The sequence below is a fragment of the Stigmatopora argus genome, chromosome 1 (assembly GCF_051989625.1).
Source record: "Stigmatopora argus isolate UIUO_Sarg chromosome 1, RoL_Sarg_1.0, whole genome shotgun sequence".
Classification (NCBI taxonomy): Eukaryota; Metazoa; Chordata; class Actinopteri; order Syngnathiformes; family Syngnathidae; genus Stigmatopora; species Stigmatopora argus.
In genome coordinates, this window is record NC_135387.1 from 20,327,336 (window position 1) to 20,347,700 (window position 20,365).

The window sequence follows — 20,365 nt, forward strand, 5'->3', positions numbered from 1 at the left end:
AACATTTCTGAAATATGAACAAAAACCAGTCTTTAAAATAAATGTCATATCTAAAAGACAATATTGGTCGATTTCTATTTGATTGTGCTTATAAAATAAAATCCTTAAACAGATTAATTAACTGTTACCTAACCTACTCTAGATACATGAACATACTACATACAGTGATGGACTATACATACTTAAAGATACTGTAAATATGGCAACTTGAGCATGTATGTAACCTTTGTGAGGATTAGCATTACAGAAGATGTATGGGGAAAAAAACTCAAGGCATTATGCATGTGCTTGCCCCGAAAAATATCCTGAGAAAAAAGAACAGCAAATATACTTTTTTTTTCAACAAACCTTTATTAATTAGTTGAGGGCTAATGAACAGTTCATACAATACATTTGGGGAAAAACTGTTTAACAGTTTAAACTCAAAGGAGTGAAAAGTCTCCCCTGTAAAGATACAACACAGCTTTATTTTAGTTATCCTTACTACATCACCATTGTGAGCTACAACATCATCTCTTAAAACTGCCATCCATTATGATAGTACTTTCCACTGGGGCAGATACCTCATTTTCAATTAGTAGGTAGCGTACAAAGTCCAACACTGTTGTCCCCAAAAAAATAGTGTACAATTTGGAGACAGCCTGACTGGATTTCTGTGAACTAGCCTCAGTTTAGGAAACAAAGGGAAGACACTTGGAGCCTGCTGTTTCTTCGATTACAAAAGTCACACCACACACAGTCCAGATCACTAGAAATCTCAAACAACACTCCTATTTCAAGCCTATTTTATGGGAAGTGCACTAAATACAGAAACAAACACATATACATATGCCTTATTTTCCCCATATTGAGTAAGTAAGAATAAATGACAATCCTTATGTATTTGACGTTGTGTATTTAAAAAAAAAAGCTAATTTGAGTAATCAAAAATGACAAAATAACAGTGAATACAGACAAATTAGCCTACGACTTTTGTGGTAAAAAGCACTTTTAACGCAGCCAAACAATAAGTCAGTAATTGAGAATTGTGAGAAGACAACAATGTCAAAATATTAGCAAGCACACAAAATCAGATAAACATGATATATTGCTTGACTCGCTAAACAGGTTGCAAATAGCACACACTGCAGGGAAGATATGTGTTTTCCATACCATAGGAAGACAGATAGTATTGGGTTTGATAAAATTAAAAACAACCAGGTAAAAGCAGTGCTTAATTATTATATCGGAACACCAAAGCTTGCCCAGAAAATGGGACATACTGTAACTAACAGGAGTAACAAGCAGCTGATTTTGTGCCGTGCTATGAACCTCACCAAAAAGCGCCACAGATTCCTATACCCGAGTCATTACAAAGGTCCTATATGTTCCACACGCACACACACACACACACACACATTCTAAACTAATTATAGGGAAATTAATCAGTGCTTATCTTATAAATCTTCATCAATTACACCTGGATATGAGGAAGTGGTCCATCTCATTGAGTGAGAGACAGACATGCATAATTATCTCCACCAGTTGATTAAAAAAAGGGAGAAACATCTGCGCTTTACAAAAAGTTATTGTATGTCAATATATATTGTAACTATACTATTCATCAAAGAGTTGATATCATGATTTTATTTAAATGAAAACACTCAACAAAATGTATAGATGCAACTTCTGGAGTGGAGACAGAGAACGCGAGGACCTGCTGAGATGGAACACAAGAGTTTAGGTTGGGTAACAAGTGAACTAAAGTGCTATCTAGATTTCTAGATAGGCATCATATATTTTTGTCAATATTTCTGTTGTTTACTTTATTATTACAGTAGATACAACAAAGTAGCCACTCTATTACTCTATGATTGCACAATTTTAGATCTGCTAATTTGATAACATTGGATTATTTTGTTTTTGTAAATCTCAATTTTAAAAAAAACTAACAACTATAGTTTGAGGAGGTGATGGTAGTTATGGCTTTGAGTGGTGAGTTAAAACTATATAGTCATGCTAGATTATGGATGTTAGCACAGATGTGCCCATTATTCGTAAATAGAATCTAATTCTGCCCCGAGAATAAAATATTATTTTTCCTGTCTGACAGCTACAAGGTTATACCTTAGAGTGCAAAATCACACGGGAACAAGGGTTAAAGTGCAATGCAATATCTTTGAACATCCGGGTTTAAATTCATATATATTAAATGCGAATCATGATTTGTAATGATAAATGATCACTCTCCTAGACTGCTACAAAATATAGTATTTTTATTCTATCTTTTCTTTTTGTTTTAAGATCAAATAAAAGCCAAAATATGGCTTCTTCTTAAAAAAAGGTTTTACCTTACTTGATTGTGCTGCAACAGTGCAACGATCTTCACAAGAATTCGTCCTTCAGTCAAATAAATTGACTTTTCTGACATTATCTCAAGTTTAATTTTTTAAAATTAATTAAAATATGCTTGATGAGATAAGTTGACACTGACACTGCAGAAAAACCAATACCTATTAAATAGTTTAGTACTACTGTCTGTTGTGTAAATCCTGGTTTTCCAATGCAATTATAGTTTTCAAAGCAGATACAGGTTTCAAGTGGTACACTGACAAAATTCATCAAAATAAGGTTGATTTTAAATGTGACTTGCTTGCTTCATCAAAAAACAAGCGAAAAAAGGATATGACAAACACTAAAATGATTAAACACAAAACATTCTGAACACGATCAGTGATGGTTTAGTTAGATTTTTAAATGGGATGGTATCATTAGTTTGAGTACATATTGTATCTATATTGTATAGAGAGATATGTGCTTATGTACAGATTAAACAGAAAGAAATGTGAGAGCACTCGCATCATGACGTTACCATGCTAAGAGAGGTGTTTCGAATGAGGTTTTTTGAGTGAATGACCCTCCACTGATAGGAAACAACAACCTTTCTGCGGAGAGAATGATATCACTTCGGACGTCAACTTTAAGGAAGTCTTTGATTTCATTCGCTTTACAACGCCTGTTCAGTAAAGGAACCGAAATGGACTGCCCTTTACTAGAATGGAAACAGTACTGTAACGTGGCTACCTTTTCGAACAGCAGCCACCTTTTCTGTTTTCTCAGTGCTTATTTATTTATTTTTGTGAAAGTTAAGACAGAGTTGCAGCAGGTTTCCTCTGTGCAAAGCAAAGCTACTCGGACAATGATGATAGCCTCTTGGGTTTGCTTTGTTGCGCAGAACAGCCGTTGGGCTGCTGGCTTATCTCTGGATTAGTAATGTCTGTAAAGTCAGGGCTTTGCGAGCGGGACTGTGTCGAGTCAGAAAGCAGGGTCGAATCCACCATTGAGTTTTGATTGATGGTAGCTGCTTCAGTTTGTGTTTGGAAAGGTGTCTGGGGACGCTCTTTGGGTTTACGACCCCTCTTTTTACCTGTGGTGGCACCATTCCTCACTTCTTCTTGAATGCTATCATCATCAAGTCCTCTAGTCTTGCTGCTGGAAATCCCTTCACCGGCTGATGCACGGAACCAATTCTGAAGCAGGAAAAACATTGTGGTTGGGGATCAAAAAGAAGTTCTGATTGGTATAGTCTTTATTAGATACCGAAAAGTGAGGCTGAATAACTATAGCCTCATGAGAAGCTATAGTTATTCAGCAAAGACAATAAATGAGAGGGACTCTAGTCTTCTAACCAGACAGTACAACTCAATTGTCTATTTTTTGTTTATGGCAAAAAAAGTAATTAAGACTCAATCTGATTATGGTCTTGTATGAATGGAATTGATTACACAAGTCTTTCCTTTTTGGAATTGAAATTCTACATTTTATAGGACGTTAGCAATTCATTTTATTTTGTACTTTTGGGTTTGTGCAAACCTGACATTCCACTAGCAGAACAGAGGCTAAAACATGAAGCTAGAGCTCCAAGTTGTATTACTTTTGGATTCTTGGAAGACGGTTGCGAAAAGGTGCACAAACTCCATTAATCAGGAAAGTGGCCTTTTACCCACCTGGGAGTGTGTCTTGCTTATGTGATACTTAACACCACTCTCTGAATTGAACTCCTTCTGGCAGATCAGACACGTATACTTTGCCAGTTCTCCACCTCCCTAAGACAAATGCACGTAAGAATAAGATCATCATTTGGTGAACCTAAAGAGTTCCCTAAAACTGTTCTGTAATAGTCCTTTGGCGAACTTCTTGTATAACATTCTTTATCACTACAGTGGTACCTCTACTTATGAATGCCTCTAAATACGAAATTTTCAGGTTACGAAACACTGATATGCACATGACCATTCCGATATACGAAAACAAGATCCAAGTTACGAAATCCCCCAAAACATAAATACATTTATACTGTATATGTTATTTTTGGGGGGGAATTTTCCTGTGTGCTGCTTGACAGTCCTATTGGAGTCCAAACAAGTTCTGGAACTAATTAATTTCATAAGTAGAGGTACTACTGTACCTTTTAATGTACAAGCAGCACGCATATTGAATGGGGTGAAATATACAATATTGTCCACATTCTCAGGATATCTTATGCTTCGGCTGTGTGTTAATACCTGACTACAGTTGGCAAAGTGTGCTTTTAGTCCAGACACACTGGAATAGACGGCGTCACAATTCTAAATGAAACAAAAACATACAAAACATTCAATAACATAACAAGAGTAGCAACTATTAATTTCACAGATGTAGTGCTCAAACTTGTTTTAATGTCATCATATGAAAAGACAGTAGCTTGCATAATGGGATTTGTGAAACCCAGAGACTTTGTTACTTCATTGGTGCAGCAGATGAAGCCGTTTTCTTTGACTTGAGTCTTCCAGGTCTCTAGAAGCTCCTTGCTGAAGTTGGGAAGGCCTGGGCGAGTGTAGTTCAACTACACAAAAGAGAGTGGCAATTAACTGCATTCACGCCAGTGTAGTATACGGTGATGCCTTGAGATACAAATATGTTCTTCGACCACACTCGTATGTCATATCATCATTCCCCTTGACCTATTCCACTCCGTTCTATGACGTACCCTCTTACTGTCAGGTACCAGGTCATCCTTAATGCGACGCTTGGTTCCCCAGTCTTTGGCAAGCTCATCCTCTGCTATCTCTTGCAGATGGAACACTGCCACTTGAGCTGACCGCCGCCTCACTCTACCACTAGGTGTTCGTTCAAAATCCTCCTGAACGATTTCCTTCTTCTGCGCTGCCTTTTCCTCTACCCTGTTCTTCTCTTGGCTGTCCTTGTGTTTAACCGTATCCTTCTCTTGGGCCACCCTTGCATTCACATGCCACTCGGGCTGACTTTGCTCTCTCTTCCCGCTTAAAATTTTTTCGCATGTGATCTGCAGGAACATCAGGACATAATAAATCTTTTGACAGTCAGCGATTATGAAAAAGAAAATTCATAGTATGTCATGTCTGATCTTACCCTGTCTTTGCCAGTGTTGTTGTTGGTATCAGTTCTATTGTTTTTGTTGATGTTGGGGGCTGTCATGGTCGAGTTTATAGTTGGGGAGTGCTCAGTGCGTACATGGTAGTCCCTGCCAGCTTTAGAGCGATATGTTTTTCCGCAATGCTGGCACAAAAATGTTGCTTTTTCAAGATCGGAGAACTCACGTCCACAGCGCTTCTGGTGGTACTGGTAGCCCATCAGACTGGAGAAGTGAGCTGAACAGCCCTGCACATTGATAGGTGAATGTAAAGGATGCATGAGAAATATTTCAACGTATTCTTAATTGTTCTTATAAAAACATGCTGTTTGTTTCCCCATCAATAGGCAAGACTATTCAGTTTAGAAGGAAAGATACATTTAGGAAGTGAGATGTGAAGGCCAAAAGAGAACTTGTATAATGAGGAAAATGTGATATGAAATCTGGGAATGGGAGATACATCAACCTAAACACTGAAATGAATGAGTGGGACAACAAAAATTCAATGACATACCTCACTGGGACATCTGATTCTACCCATCTGTTTGAGTATTCGGCGTAGTCTTTCTCTCTCTTCATGTTCGTCATCCACTTGGCCTTCATTCCAAGATGACTGAGAAGGAACACACAGACATAACATATTAGAATATTGTCTAAAATAACATCAAATGTATTTTCAATTCATGTGTTCACAGTGTGAGGATTAAATGGCATGTGTGTGACGGGTTGTCAGTGTTTGGGTAGTGACTTATAGGTCTAAAATTATAGTATATATAGTAGATTTCTTCCAAATCTAAGTGTGGTAATACCATAAATAAAAACCCTTCTCCGATTTCCTAATTTAGTTTTTTTAAACATTAGAAAGTACACCAAATTGGTCTTCATCTATGTATTTCCTAGCTCTCTCTCACTTTTTGAGCTGCTTATCCTAACGAGGGTCGCAACACTGCCTCCACCTAACCAAGCCAACAACAAGCACAACACCATGAAATGGTTGCCAGCCAATAAGTTTTGTAACTTGAGGTTCCACGGTGAATAAAAAGTTCTTTGATATTGTATTTCATGTATTATTAGCAAGTGTGCTCACACGAAAACACTCATGCCACATGCCATCGTTGCAGCAAGTCCATTAATTAATCATTCATGATACTTTTTGACACTGATTTGAATTATTCAGCAAATCCCAGAGCTCTAATGTACAGGTGCTCTCATGATGTCTTAAAGAAGATCTCCCAGCTGTCAGACTTTAGACAGACAGCTACAGAAATAGTAAGAGCTTAAGGGACTAATGAAAGCTAAGATTCAAAACAAGAGGACAGTGACGAGTTGAGAAAGAAAAGCACAAATACTGGTATTCTGCAGTATATTTTAATGGGCAGTAAATGTCCGGTGAATGAATGTGTTGGACTCAGGACACCAAACTGTGAGAAAGCTGACACTATTGTCAGTGGTGGATTTCTATACATAGTCTGCTTTCGTAATTGGTTGTGGTTTCAAGTAACTACTAGTAATTTTCCAATTCTATGGACTCCTAATGTCAAGAAAATCTCTATAGTCGAAATGGATCCAGAGCGGTCCTATGGTGAATTAAGTGATTATTGGCGTGGTTTAGTGTGTACCTTAGAGTTGTGTTCTGCCATGTTGTGGTAGTTAAGTCCTGCCTTGGACCTGAACTGTTTCTGGCACTGCTGGCACTTCAATGCTTCTTGAAGCTACATGGGATTGGAGCTCAAATTCATTACTATATCATTATTTCGAATAAAAGCATACGAGCCAATCAATAAAGCAACATTTGATCTGTAACCCATCCTGATACTGTTTATACTTTCCACAAATGTTATCATGGGTTGCTCCAGTGAATCACTAAATTTGTTTGCATGGCGTTTACATTTGATGCTTATCATTTTAGTATTTTTGAAAATTGAAAATCCTGTTTTCTGACCTTGTGGCAGATCTCCATGTGCTTCTTGAGGCCATGTATTGTTTTTCTGGTGACGATGGAACAAGTGGGGCACACCACTTCGCCTCGCTCTGAAATTGCTTTCTGCCACTGAATGTCTGGAACTGTAGCTAAAAAACGAATGGTACTTTCAGAGTGAGCAACTCAAACGTTTGTATAGCATGCCTCTCTTGAATTTGTCTTGCTGCTGTTGACTTTGGTTGACATCTATTCCTCATCTACTACGGTTTCTTTTACCTGAGTAAGTTTCCTGAGTATATATATTTAGCTATGATATAACATGCTGGTTTTGTGTGCCAATTGGTATCTTTGAGTATCTTCATCAACAGTACCTTTTGACTGAAGCATGATTAGGTACCAATAGTTCTATGCTGCCTCCCACTGGTTACAAACAGCTTCACTATTTTCTTATCAAGAAACCACTTAATTTTTTTACATATGCAGAAATCTGTCAAGATAAAAGCCTAGCTATACAAATAGAAATAACATGCTTAATATTTTAGCTGGGAATTGTTAATCAAGTTTTCACCTGAACTAGTTGTTGCTGTGTGTTTAGTGGAGGACTGATTTGATGTTGTTCGTCTGTGTGGGTCGTCGCTAAATCCACTAGCCTCTGGTCTCTTTACGCGGCTTGCCTTCAGCTTCTCCTCCACTTTAGTCATACCTGCAGCAGACATGCACACAATTGTGAATGTCACTGTATCTCCAGAGATGAGAGAGAGATGTAAGAGAGATTAGATATATTTGTCAATACCTTTCAGGCCGAACGTTCCAGTGATTGAAGGCTGCTCCCCAGTGAACTTCTTAGGTGTTTTCTGCTTCCGTCCTTGTCCAAGAAATAACATAAAGGCATAAAAAATTGGTCAAAAACAACAGAAGCATTTTTTTGAAAATAAAAATGCTGTAATCTCACTATGTTTCATCCGTTCTGGATCTTCATCAGGGTAAGATGGCGGTAGGCTTCCACATTCACTTTCACTCCCCCCTGCATCAGAGGATGTGCTTTGGGAGTGGGACTGCTCAATTTGAAGCTGGGATGACTGAATCTGGTGACTCTGCAATAATGGCTGGATGTGCTGTTTCCTCTCACTCCTCTGATGAGCCAGCTCTCCATTGTGAGAAGGGGTGGACACTTCTAGGGTCTTTTTCACTTTGAAGAAGACTGGAGATGGAGGGCTATTTTCCAGGGGTCTAAGGTCACAAACCAAGGAAAGAAAGCCAGCAAAATGTCATAAGTAATATGACAATCAATGAAAATAAAACAAATCGGACCTTTAAGATACTGCTTACCTTTTTACAGTGCTTGACTTGACAGGGTTCTTCTGAAGCTTAAGCTGCTCATCCTTTGACTCCAAATTTACCCTATCTGGGTGGTTCCAAAGCATATGCTTTTGCAGACGTACCATTGTTGCAAACACTGCGTCACAATAGAGACAGCCATGACTCTGCTTCTCAGGTCCTATGGTCTGGGGGAAAAATGACATCAAGACATGAAACTTGAAGAAACCACATTCAAAAGTGTTTCATTAATTAATTATATTAATAAATACGGGAAGTTAACATTACGATGGCCATAATTGTGTAGGTGGAGAGTAGGATACAGGCTTACCGCCTGGCAGCGTTGATAGTGGTACTTTACGCCATAGATGCTGGGAAACTCCAACCAGCAGCCTGAACATGGACATTTGACCTTGGAGCGACGCTTAAATTCTTCCTTCCACTGTACTATCAAATGGGCCTAATCGAGATGAGGAAAATAAATAAATACATCAATAATACACAAAACTGCTGTTGCTACATTGCATTCAGTTCAAATTCATGTAAAACAGCCTACTCTGAGTAAAAAAAATGAAGCCCACTTGAAACACCCATTTAGTTCAAAGAGATGAACTCACAGGGATGCTTCTCAGTTCCTGCTCTTCTTCTGCTTTAGGGCGACCTTTCCGCTTTCCTTCTGCTGCCTCACCACAAACAGATGCTGGCAAAATAAAGAAGAAAACAACATCAAACTGCTGACTCAATCAGGAAACTTATTCATTCCTTTATAACAAGCTTGTCCTCATCAGGGTCGCTGGAGCCTATCCCAGATGGTTTCAGATTAAAGACGGACTACACCAGGGACTGGTTGCCAGGGCACACACGGAAAGAGAGAACTATTCTATACTATACTTATAACCAATGACTTTGACGATAACAATGGAAAATGACTAAACCGTGATTGTGGCGGCTTCATGTTGACATCAAAGTTGATCGAAAGCTAAAATAATATTTCTCTAAGTGCCTAACGTTGCCTACCGGTAGCTGCTCCTAGCAGCACCTGACTGCAATCCATTCATTACACTTGTAAGACACATGATTAGGAAAAGGTGTCTTGTTTCGATGAAGTGAAATCCTATACCCGTTGTGGCCCTTTGTGGATGATTTTGGAGACCACTCTTCTAGAGAAACTCTCTAGCATGTGAACGAGGAAATTGCTCCGAATCCTGTATGGATGAAGACAATTTCTTAATATTTCCAAAGCCACTAAAATATTCTGTCGCCAGCTCTACTGTTTGTAACGAAAATTCAATGCATTTTTTTCAGCCACTGAATAGTTAGGCGAAATTTTGTTTTTCTGTTTCCCATAAACACTTGGCTTTAATACTGTGACCCCAAAATATTTTTCTCTTTACTTTACCCAGTCAGGGAGACCTTCTTAATGCCCCCTTTCTTAACAATTCAAACACTCTTATTTGCCTATCAATCGAATCTTGCTGCGTAAAAGTGGACAAACATGGGTGAGCTTTATAGTGCGGAATTATGGTAGGACCCACCACCCTACAAAAAAATGGCGTCACTGGGGTTGGGCAATAGGCCTTGAGGTTACATACGATTGACATTCTGATTATGAATACAACTTTGGTCCTGTTTTACCGTCTTGTGTGCGGCTGTGGCAAAGAAGTCGTAGAACACCAATGAAGAGGAATTGCGCTGAAGTTTAAATGGCAAATTGTTTGTATTAGTCAGACAACATTTCGTCAAGCCATTTACAACCTACAACCGCGAGTAAATCCTCAACCTGCAGAAAACACAGCTCTTTGTCCGCCTTTGAGCTGTGGTTTGAGTTTGAGAGAGCAGTGTAACATAAAGCTGTCTGCTGAGACCAAAAGATCAACCGTAAATCGTAAGCACTGGTGTGAACCTTTCACACAGTAGCACACAGAAAAATTAATGCTTCAGCTTTATCCTTCACTCAATCCCTGAGACTGCTGCTTTCATCACTGCTTATGCAATGTCTGCCACATTTCTGTATTCATTTAAAAAAAATCATTTTTACTCACATGACCATCATGCAATGGTATGTAATAAGAATTTGACTCTTTTAACTGTTACAATTATATCACTGCTACATCAGTCTTGTACTCTCAGGTAACTAGCAGTACACACTTTTTATATAGGGTAATGGGAAACAGAGCGAAAGGATGCAAAGGCTAAATTGAAATCCTTTCACTTTTATTTCTTAAAGTGATGCTCGGAATAAGGCAAAACATAAATGTAAAACAAAATACTGAAATTCTATAGTTTCCTATATTAAGTACCACCATCTAGTGTTAAAGCTGAGAAATACACTAGAATGTAGGCTGTTTTGCCGCAGGCCAATAAAAAATGGGCAGTGGGCCGCTCGGTGCCCAAGGGCCGTGGTTTGGGCACCACTGCATTTGCATCGACTGTTTAAAAGCTGAAATAAAATTCAGAAATATCAAATGTGTAAAAATGTTCAAAGAAGATTTCTTCCAAAGTATAACAACGTTTTAGGTGAAACGAATTAAAGCCTTGGAAAGGGAAAATAATGTCAAGCATTTCATGTCATGTTATACACACATTGGCAAGCAGTGACAGCATGGACACATGCAGCCTCATTTTTGGTGGCATCTAAACTGATTCCAAGCACTCAGCGTACCTATCAGGATTATGAAAATGGAAAGGGGATTTTGCATGAAATAAACTAATTGATTTTCTGCCGAGAAAAAGCTTACACAAGCATCAAGATTCCCAGTTCTCTAAATCAATGATGTATAGCATTCTCCCAGCTCAGTAATTTCCCTGTATTTCATGACCGTTCTGATTACGGATAAGGTCCACTCATTTCTGTTTAATGTTTAACCACAAGAGCAGAAGTTGTGTGTAGCATTTTAGTAGTTCAAGCATATACCGAAATAGAACTAGAAAAAGGCAAGGATAACTAACATTAATGCTTAGTAGCGAAGTCAAAAATTCTGCATTTAAATGCTGAATGCTGTATACAAGCACATAATTAGAACAATATGAAAAAGAAAGGAACACCTATAAATGCCTCTTGTGCAGGGAAAAAATGTGTAAAAAAGAAACTGGCAGCAGATTTGAAATCAGCGACCACAAATTGTATAGAATCAGTTAAAAAAAATCCATTAAAAAAACATGCTAGAGAAAATTAGAAAAATAATATGTTGGCCAGTGTTAGCATTGTGTTTATGATTATGAAGGGACAGTTTCAACATCCTTTTCTATTTGCTATCTAAGTCACAGATGGAGAGTTCTTTTTCTGAGCAGGAAATTGAAGATACATTCAAATCCCTAACTCAGAAAAACAGGTCTTGTAAAATAAGGTCCTAATTAACACATTTAGCTGCAGGGCTGATTCAGTATGCTCTTGTTGCTATGGGAATAAGATCAACATGTCATATTTATAACTTCCCAAAAACTCTTGACAAAAATGCAATTATAATTAAACGTGCGTCCATTCAATGAACAGAGAAGTAAACAAAGAAGTGACCTTGGTATGGATGGAATATACAACAGTAAACAAAAACATGTCAGCCAGTTTGCTGTTGTGAGTCTGAGGCGCACACTCAGCCATTGTCCTAGGTGAAAGAAAGCAGGCCTGTTTAGGTCCAAACCACAGCTCCTAGACACAAGTCGAAGGGATAAAACAGCTGTTAATTTAGTGTGCGGGGATGACTTGCACCCAGCTGTCTGCAGATCTCTGCAAATGTTCAGCCACACTTGGTAAGAAAGAGGGATGAGAGTTAACTCATTTATCCCATTCATCCATTAATTACATGAAGAATTATGATAAAAGGGGAAAACATTGTTTTTGTTTGTGAAAGTGAAATAGGCATGTTTCAACTGTCAAGGAAATTAGAACCCCAATGCCATGAATTTAGAAATAAAGCAGTAATTTTCCAAGTAAGAGAAGGAGGACCCAGGGGTCCTGGCAGCTGTCTAATACTCTCATATAAGCCTTGAGCTCCCCTAGACTGCAACTGCTCCTCACACACTTCCAAACCACATGCATGCATGCACACACGCACACATTAACAGAGTGGAGATTTGTTTTTTTCTCTGCAAGCAACTCACACAAGAGCCATTGTCTCGATCTGCCTAGTTGGATTGGAACTGTACTGCCTTTTAGAAGACACATACAAATGGCATCAACACAGCTGTGTGGCTGGAAGAGCCTGTATCACAACTTTACATCCTAGTTTACGTTTTATGAAAGAATATATAGCTGGAAATGACAGCGCACAAACAAAGCTTTGTTTAAAGAGGACTAAAGAAACACCGTGAAGAGAATCTCAGCTCAACTAACGCTCAAAAATCATGTTTTACACAACTTGAAGCTTGACTAGATACACTAGGACTAGGTAAACCCTCCAGGGCTGAACATCTAAAATTCCAGACAGAAACTAACTTATCTGTTTTTTTGACCATGGTACTATCATTTATTCATTTTTTGTTCTGCTCATCCTAACCCAGCTAACAATGGGCAGTAGGTGGGGTACACCCTGAATTGGTTAACAGGCAATAGCAGGGCACAATGAGACGAAAAACCATTTGCGCTGTTACTATCAGCAATACTCATTTCCATGAAAATACAAAAGATGCACAGTCTGGCTGTTTGCTACAATTGTTGTCGTTTGCATATGTTCTTTTATTTCTTCGAAGCACATCACCGTTTGCGCAAATGGTTAAGGCCTGTTGATTGACATTATCTTTTGTGAAGGAAATAGCAATTCACGGGCGCACCTGTGGATCAGATTACACCACACGCAAAATATATTATATGCTTCAAATACAGTGAAAAAGCTCAAAGAGCTCTTCTTTTCTGGAAATTCATAATGCCTCAATGGTCCCCTGAGAACAGCACTGATTCTAAAGAGTCTTCGACATCAGCTGCATACTTCACCACCCTGAAAGCTGCATCTATTGCCAGATGCTCATTTGAGCCAGAGCCAACATTGAATTCACTAGTCATAAGCGCTCGATCCACTGTTCAAATTCAGGATGTGGTCATTAAAGTCCTAGCTACAGATCAGTGAACGACAAAAATGGACAAATGTAAGTGGCTCATATTCTCAGTTGCATTATACTGTGCAGTTGTATTTCCCTATCAAGTGAAATGTTTCTTGATGGCAACATTTCAGCCTCAAATAAAATGATGAATTAATATCTAGTAATCATTATTAAAATAAAAAACAATTCTAATTGTATCACAATTATTTCCTAAGGGAACACCAACATAATACCGTTCCACGGTATGCGGTGAGATCTGGACAACACAGAGGGTGACTGAGAAACGGATGCCGTTACAAATACGCAGGGTCAGCAGATGGCACATGAATGATGTCCTGCAGTCAGTGAAGTTGGCTGGGGTTTGAGTGCACGCACACACACATGGTAGCGTATTTATAACATAAATAAATAAAATAAAAGCAGCAGCCGGAGCAGCAGCAGCACCTAAGTGCACGAGTAACCACCTCCAAAAGAGTCCACAGCATGCAATAATCTTGGACAAATCCTTGTTGAGACAATATGGCAAAAGATGACGGGTTATAAACTATTTTTTCGAGACAATACAGATGAAGGCGTTATCTGTTTTTTTCCCCCCACTCCTCCTAATTGTCCCTTTATAATAGTGGGCTGAGACTAAAATGCTATTATTGACTCAGAAAAACAAGCTATATGTACATGATATTTTGGGGTATGTGTATATGAATAAACTTCCCTCGAAAAATTATGTTTCAAAACTGCAGGCATTTTTATAATTAATAAAAATGTTTGAAGTTTAGTCTTGAAAACACCCAAAGACAGAACTATTTAGTACTGGATTGGTGTTTTGGGCAACCACTCCTTTATTGCGTGTAACCAACATCAACCAAACAGCTTCAGTGTGGTTTGGTGGTTTCATGTAGCGGGGTTGCCATCCACAGAGAAGGAGAGGAAAAGAAATCATCCAGGGCGATTAGTGCATTATGCTGTGTTGGCCAAATCCGAGTGCACCACGGTCAGCTACAATTCCGACAACAGCTGCTACACTTGGTAATTTAGATGGATGTTGTAACACTCGCGCAAAGTATGTCAAGACTCTGAACGCACTCACTGTCACCGTGACGCTACAAATCACAAAGCAAAATGGGATGAATGAAAACATCTGCTTTCCAACAAGAAAGCAACTAAGCTCGATAACCATGAAAATCCATAAGGATAAATATTTTAAAGGGAGAGAAACAAGTAACAGCTATTAGTATATAAAACAAAACCGTAAAGTTGTACATCTTGATTTCATGAGTCAAATAAATAACTCAGTTAGCTCTGGTAATATAATATTCTATTTTTCACAGGATAAATAATACAGTTTATCTGGAATAATTTTAATACGGTGACACTACTTTTATTGCTGCACCACTTGTGGTCACGTGTATCAGTTAATCAAAGGGTTATAAGTGCCACAATATAAATACTTGCTTTGGAAGTGTTTTATGTTTTGGTTTTGCATTAGCCTAGTAGGCCTCCTATGTGTGATGTTTTTATTTTTCTTCTTTCAATTTGAAATGGCAATAACCTGCTTGAAGTAAGCATTCAAACCTTTTCACTACCATCTGATTGTTGTGAAGTGTGATGACACTATTGGGTATATGTAACTAAAATTTGCTCACTACTCAAGGCAAGCTATCACCTTTGTTTGGACCTAAACTATATGCATTTACATGTCAGATATTGCCATAAAATGACCTCTATTTTGACAACGCTCACTGCCCAAAAAACACCTATCTGCTACTAGGTTTGTCTGTATTAAACATTTGAAAGCATTCGACGTTGTACATTTACAAACAATGAAAGAAGTCTGAGGAATGAATGTATGATGTATTTGCCTGCTCTTTTAGATAATAAAAATATGTAAAGCTGCCAAAAAAACACGTTCTCGACGACAGCGTATTACCTAAAAAAATTAAGTACTCTCGTCAGCGCAGTGGTATTAATGCTGCACATATACAGACAAGTGTGTAATTGTGTGTGTAGTTTTAAAAGACTGTTTTGCAGCAGCCAAAACAACTAGGTCAATAGAACAGCCCTAGATTTTCCAAATCACTCTAGCAACAAAGTTAAGACTATGTTACTGGTTACTGAGTCGATACCCAATTCTGTAATCCTGGTATATTTAGTTTATATTCATCCAGATGACTTGCAACATACTAATTGAGAGGCAGTATAAACTCTATTTTTCTATTGTATGGCTCTGATTTAACAAAAAAATAAGTCAATGTGTACTAAGTACTCAGTAGTCTATGTTTGCAGCCAGTTGAGATATATATAAAACTAATTTAAACATGTGCCCAAACATGTTAAAAAGTCCTAGTTGTCACCTATCAGTGTAAATGTTGTTTTATTGGGCAGTTCCAAAATGTTAATTGTTTTTTTGGAAGTGAGAAATACTGTGTTACTAATTGCTTTTAGCCACAGTTAATGTAAATCCTGCAAACAGTCAACAGTCAACTATCATAAAAAATGGTTAAACAAACTGTGTTGTTAACTCGTAAGGGGTCAGGGTACACTTTGAATGATCATTAGTCAGTCCTTGAGCTGAAATATTAAGGGAGACAACCCTTCAAACCAACACTGGCAATTCAAATTTATTAATAAACCTAACATTGTCATTAAAATACCCTGAAAATTGGAAGACAAAAAAGGAGAAACCATTGAGCAGAAAATGAACATGCCATTTTTACAAAAAAAACTGCAAAGCCACACATTTTTACTTAGAAGTTTCTTACTATGAACCAAAAATGTGTTTGAGTGATGATCAATTTTTTTGTCAAGTCTGATATGATCTATATTATGTTGTATGAAAAAGTGACTTTTGAAAAAAAATCCATCTTAAAGAATTACATAGGATCCCAATGAACAAAGCTTCCACTATTCAAACAATCTGTGACAATTCTTTGAATTTAACAAAGCGAGGCGGCTTGTCACTTACTGTGTTTGATGTTGTTTTCAGAGCAAGGTGCAGTTCTGACAGGCTCTTGGGGATGTCCATGCTTGGAGGTCCGGCCCTTTGGCAGCCCTGATGTTGACAGCTTTCCAATCTTGGTGCCACTGGGGTTTTCCATGCCTACATTGGTAAAATAGAATCATTATCACAGCTCCTGGGAGCATCCAAAGCACTGTTCTTGTTGATAAAAATGTTAAAAATGTACTGTAAAGATCGGTAGTGGTATTTGATGTCATGTCATCCTGTGCATTCATGTAGCTAGACTGAAGATTATCTGAGTTGAGTCACACACATCATCTGTAGTGATGATGAAGCTATGATCTTACATGCTTGGTTTCGAAATCAATACTCTTATGCTTCAACTCCCATTAGAAAAAAGGTAAGTGAAAGAAAGGGACAGGGGTGAACGATTCACAACTATCTGTGACCCAACGGTCAAAACCAAAGCAACTTTTTTTGCCTCAAAAAGCCCAAGCTGCATTATTACTAGCTTTGCACCGGTACGATTATTTTTTTGTTTTTGTTTATAATACCAATTACACTTCCCTGCCATGTCATATCGGCAAACGCTGACACACTCACTACCCATAGCGCGTTTTGTTTTTGTTTTTTAAACAGATTGGCCACACGCGTATACCAAATGATGATGTCCAACTATGTGGATGTTGGATCTTTGTGGGGTTAATTCATTCATTCTTCTGTGCTCAGGGCGGCCCGGTGGTTTAGCGGTTAGCGCATCGGTCTCACATTGGGCAACTGTGTTCAAATCCAGGTTGGTCCACCTGTGTGGAGTTTGCATGTTCTTCCGGGGCCTGTGTGGGTTTTCTCCGGGTACTCCGGTTTCCTTCCACATTCCAAAAACATGGGTAGTTGGCTGATTGGACACTCTAAATTGCCCCAAGGTAGGAGTGTGGGTGTAAATGGACCCCAGAGGTGTGGCAGAAATGTATTCCCCGAAGAAAAAAAAAATTACATCAGGTGAGTGCAAAACAGAAAACCAGGGCAGGCGCAACAGTCCTACTTGAATCCAGTCACACAATCTGCTGACAAAGTGGAAACAACTAGTAATTTAAGCATTCGATGGCACGCTGCCATGTTGGTGTGACTCGTGAGAGAGATGAAAAAGTAGCACTTTTCTCTCCAAGAGCTGTGGTTAGCCACACCTACCTGAAAGTGTTCAGATCAGGGCCGCCTGGACACAGGTCAGCCCTCGTGCGTGGTCGTCCACGAGGAGGGCGTCCAAAGAAAGGCACCGTGTTGGGTGTTTATCCGACAATGTTTGTTACATTGTAATCCCACCTGCTGTGTGTCAAGGGCCGGTCACGGCGCTGCTGCTATGGGGAACACCGCCGGCCTGCCCCCCCCCCCCTTCACGCCTGCAAACGTCAATGAGGGTAAAGGGTGGGCGGAAAAAGCAAAAAAAAGGACAAATTGCGTGCAGGATTAAAAAATAAAACTAAAAAACAATCCAGGAGACTTTAACCCGGTCGTGCCTCCTTCCTTTGCTGCATTAATATGTATGTATAAAGCACGAGGCACCGCTCCAAGCTTGCCGTCAAACAGTCCAAAAATAGCCCGAAAAGATTTGTAAATCCTCGACTCCTTGAGGAAAATTTTGGGAATACCGGCTGGTTTAAACGAGCAGTGAAGCAAAATGGCGACTTTATAAACGAAGGAGGAGAGCAGAAAAAATCCTTGTGCTGGCTGGATCTTGAGGGAGCCACCAAAATGTTAGACGTGCGATCATTTCCACGGCTTCAAAACACTTTGGGAGAGCAAAAGAGAGCCGACGCGAGTGAAAATAATGACATCCGCCGACGGTTTTGGCCACTCCTCGGCTCCTTACCTCGGGATTATTTTCGTTTTTAATACGGATATGATGTCTCCGCGGCCATGTACACTATCCCACCAATGTGTGCTGTGTCTGAGCTAAGCACGCCGCCTTTGACAGCGGAAACGAGAGTCAACTTGACATGATTGTCATCGGAGTTGCTATTCCCATCCTTATTTCCGACCCCGAGGATGATAATGGCGCTTTCAGCTGGCTAAAGTTGCTGCTTGCTGTGCCACCGGCTCTTCCGACGGAACCGCGTTCGAGCCTGACGTACGACCGGGGCTTCACAATCCTTGCCAACTATATGATGCCATGAACAAAAAGAAAAAAAAAGAAAAAAAACATGCTCGCCCTTAGCATGTAATACAGCGAATCACCTTCTCCCATCTAATTATGGCCATTTTAATCATTATAGTCAGAGTTTAGATGCTCCTTTTAATGTGGCAGAGTCGTTTAGCCAATCACAGCCTTCCTTATAAACCCTGAAATCAAACTAAGCCTCAGCAACACAGCAGATGAATAATACAATAACCGTAAACGACATTTTATTTCGTGTTATCGTGGGTGTACAACAAATAGGTTTATCTCTTCAAGTGATTGTTTTTGGTTTTAAAAAAAACTACACACATTCCTGATCATATGATGGGTCATGTAGGCCACAATATGAACATTTGAGATAGTGGAGAGCTATTGAAGAGTTGACACTTGACCTTTAACCCTTTATAGGCAAGTGACTATTGTTGGTAATAAAAACAAACTATTAGCTATGATTATACAGGGAGGACAGGCTGTGAATGTTCATATTTCAATGTCACGTCCAATCCAATTTGTTTAGGATGGTGGGAGACGATCATTCGCACTCAACCTTTGCCAGTAAATATGGATTGAATGTCTACCCCAGTCAATGGCAGCCAATAAGTTCAATAAGTGCTCTATAAAGGGTTACGGCAGGTATTTTGGCCAATTACTTTAGCTGTTTTCTGACATTTCCCATTTTAACCCCACTAATAATAACTTTTCAGATATAAGGCATCATGTCATATGACTATTCATTTATTTTCTGAACCACTTCTATTCTAGGGTCGCGGGGGGGCTGGAGCCTATCTCAGCTGACTCCGGGCCAGAGGCGGGGAACACCCGGAATCGGTGGCCAGCCGATCGGAGGGCACAAGGAGTCGGACAACCATGCACACTCAGATCCATACCTAGGGGCAATTTAGACTGGTTTTTGGAATGTGGGAGGAAACCAGAGTACCCGTCGGAAACCCACGTAGGCCCGGTGAGAACATGCAAACTCCACACAGGTGGACCGACCTGGATTTGAATCCAGGACACCATAGCTGTGTGGCCGACGCGCTAACCACTCAGCTGCCGGGCTGCCTTCATATAAACTAAGCACAATAAAAGTACCCCAAACTAAGTTCATTCTTAATTTTAGTCTCAACCCGTAGTTGGGCACCAATGTAACTCACTGGATGCCATTGACAACACTAGATGTCCAATCTATTTTGACTGGGAGAGAGTGGTATGTTTAAACACTGTGAAATAGTAATGATTACACAACAACTCCAGAGCTTCACAGCTTACTTCTGGCAGCGATTGTCCACTGCTAGTCCTTCTGTGTTAAAAGTGATTAGACGTCTAGCGCAGTCAATGGCAGCGTATGTGTGAATGGGCATTATTTTTTCCACTATGACGTCAACGCTGTGTACAATGCAACCAGTAGAGGGCAGGAGACACTAAATCTTGCGAGAAGGGCTGGAAGGTATTTTTGAATTCATCATCGCCTAAAGCTGTAACAGCATTTACAAGGCTGCTAGATGAAAGTTCATTGAGTGTGAAAAATTATTATCATCCATATTAAGGCCGTTT

The 20,365-nt window shown here is 39.3% G+C and overlaps 1 protein-coding gene across 3 annotated transcripts; it reads right to left on the reverse strand.

Moving 5' to 3' along the window:
* Positions 1-328: 328 nt before the first annotated feature.
* znf512b (zinc finger protein 512B) lies at positions 329-18,889 on the reverse strand. Of its 3 annotated transcripts, none has more exons than XM_077608306.1 (18): positions 17,827-18,889; positions 16,645-16,779; positions 9,266-9,348; positions 8,980-9,108; positions 8,661-8,836; positions 8,283-8,561; positions 8,125-8,201; positions 7,900-8,034; positions 7,353-7,480; positions 7,030-7,122; positions 5,925-6,023; positions 5,598-5,658; positions 5,410-5,528; positions 5,009-5,323; positions 4,763-4,864; positions 4,545-4,607; positions 3,987-4,085; positions 329-3,509 (listed from the first exon to the last, which is right to left on the reverse strand). In XM_077608306.1, the coding sequence occupies exons 2-18, from the start codon at positions 16,775-16,777 to the stop codon at positions 3,168-3,170; spliced, it is 2,433 nt and encodes an 810-aa protein (XP_077464432.1). In that variant the 5' UTR covers positions 16,778-16,779; positions 17,827-18,889; the 3' UTR covers positions 329-3,167. The 3 variants fall into 3 exon arrangements, with proteins under 3 accessions (XP_077464432.1, XP_077464430.1, XP_077464431.1); XM_077608304.1 differs by having other exon boundaries at positions 5,410-5,658; positions 17,827-18,424; positions 18,506-18,887; XM_077608305.1 differs by having other exon boundaries at positions 5,410-5,658; positions 8,125-8,196; positions 8,284-8,561; positions 17,827-18,886.
* Positions 18,890-20,365: the final 1,476 nt, after the last annotated feature.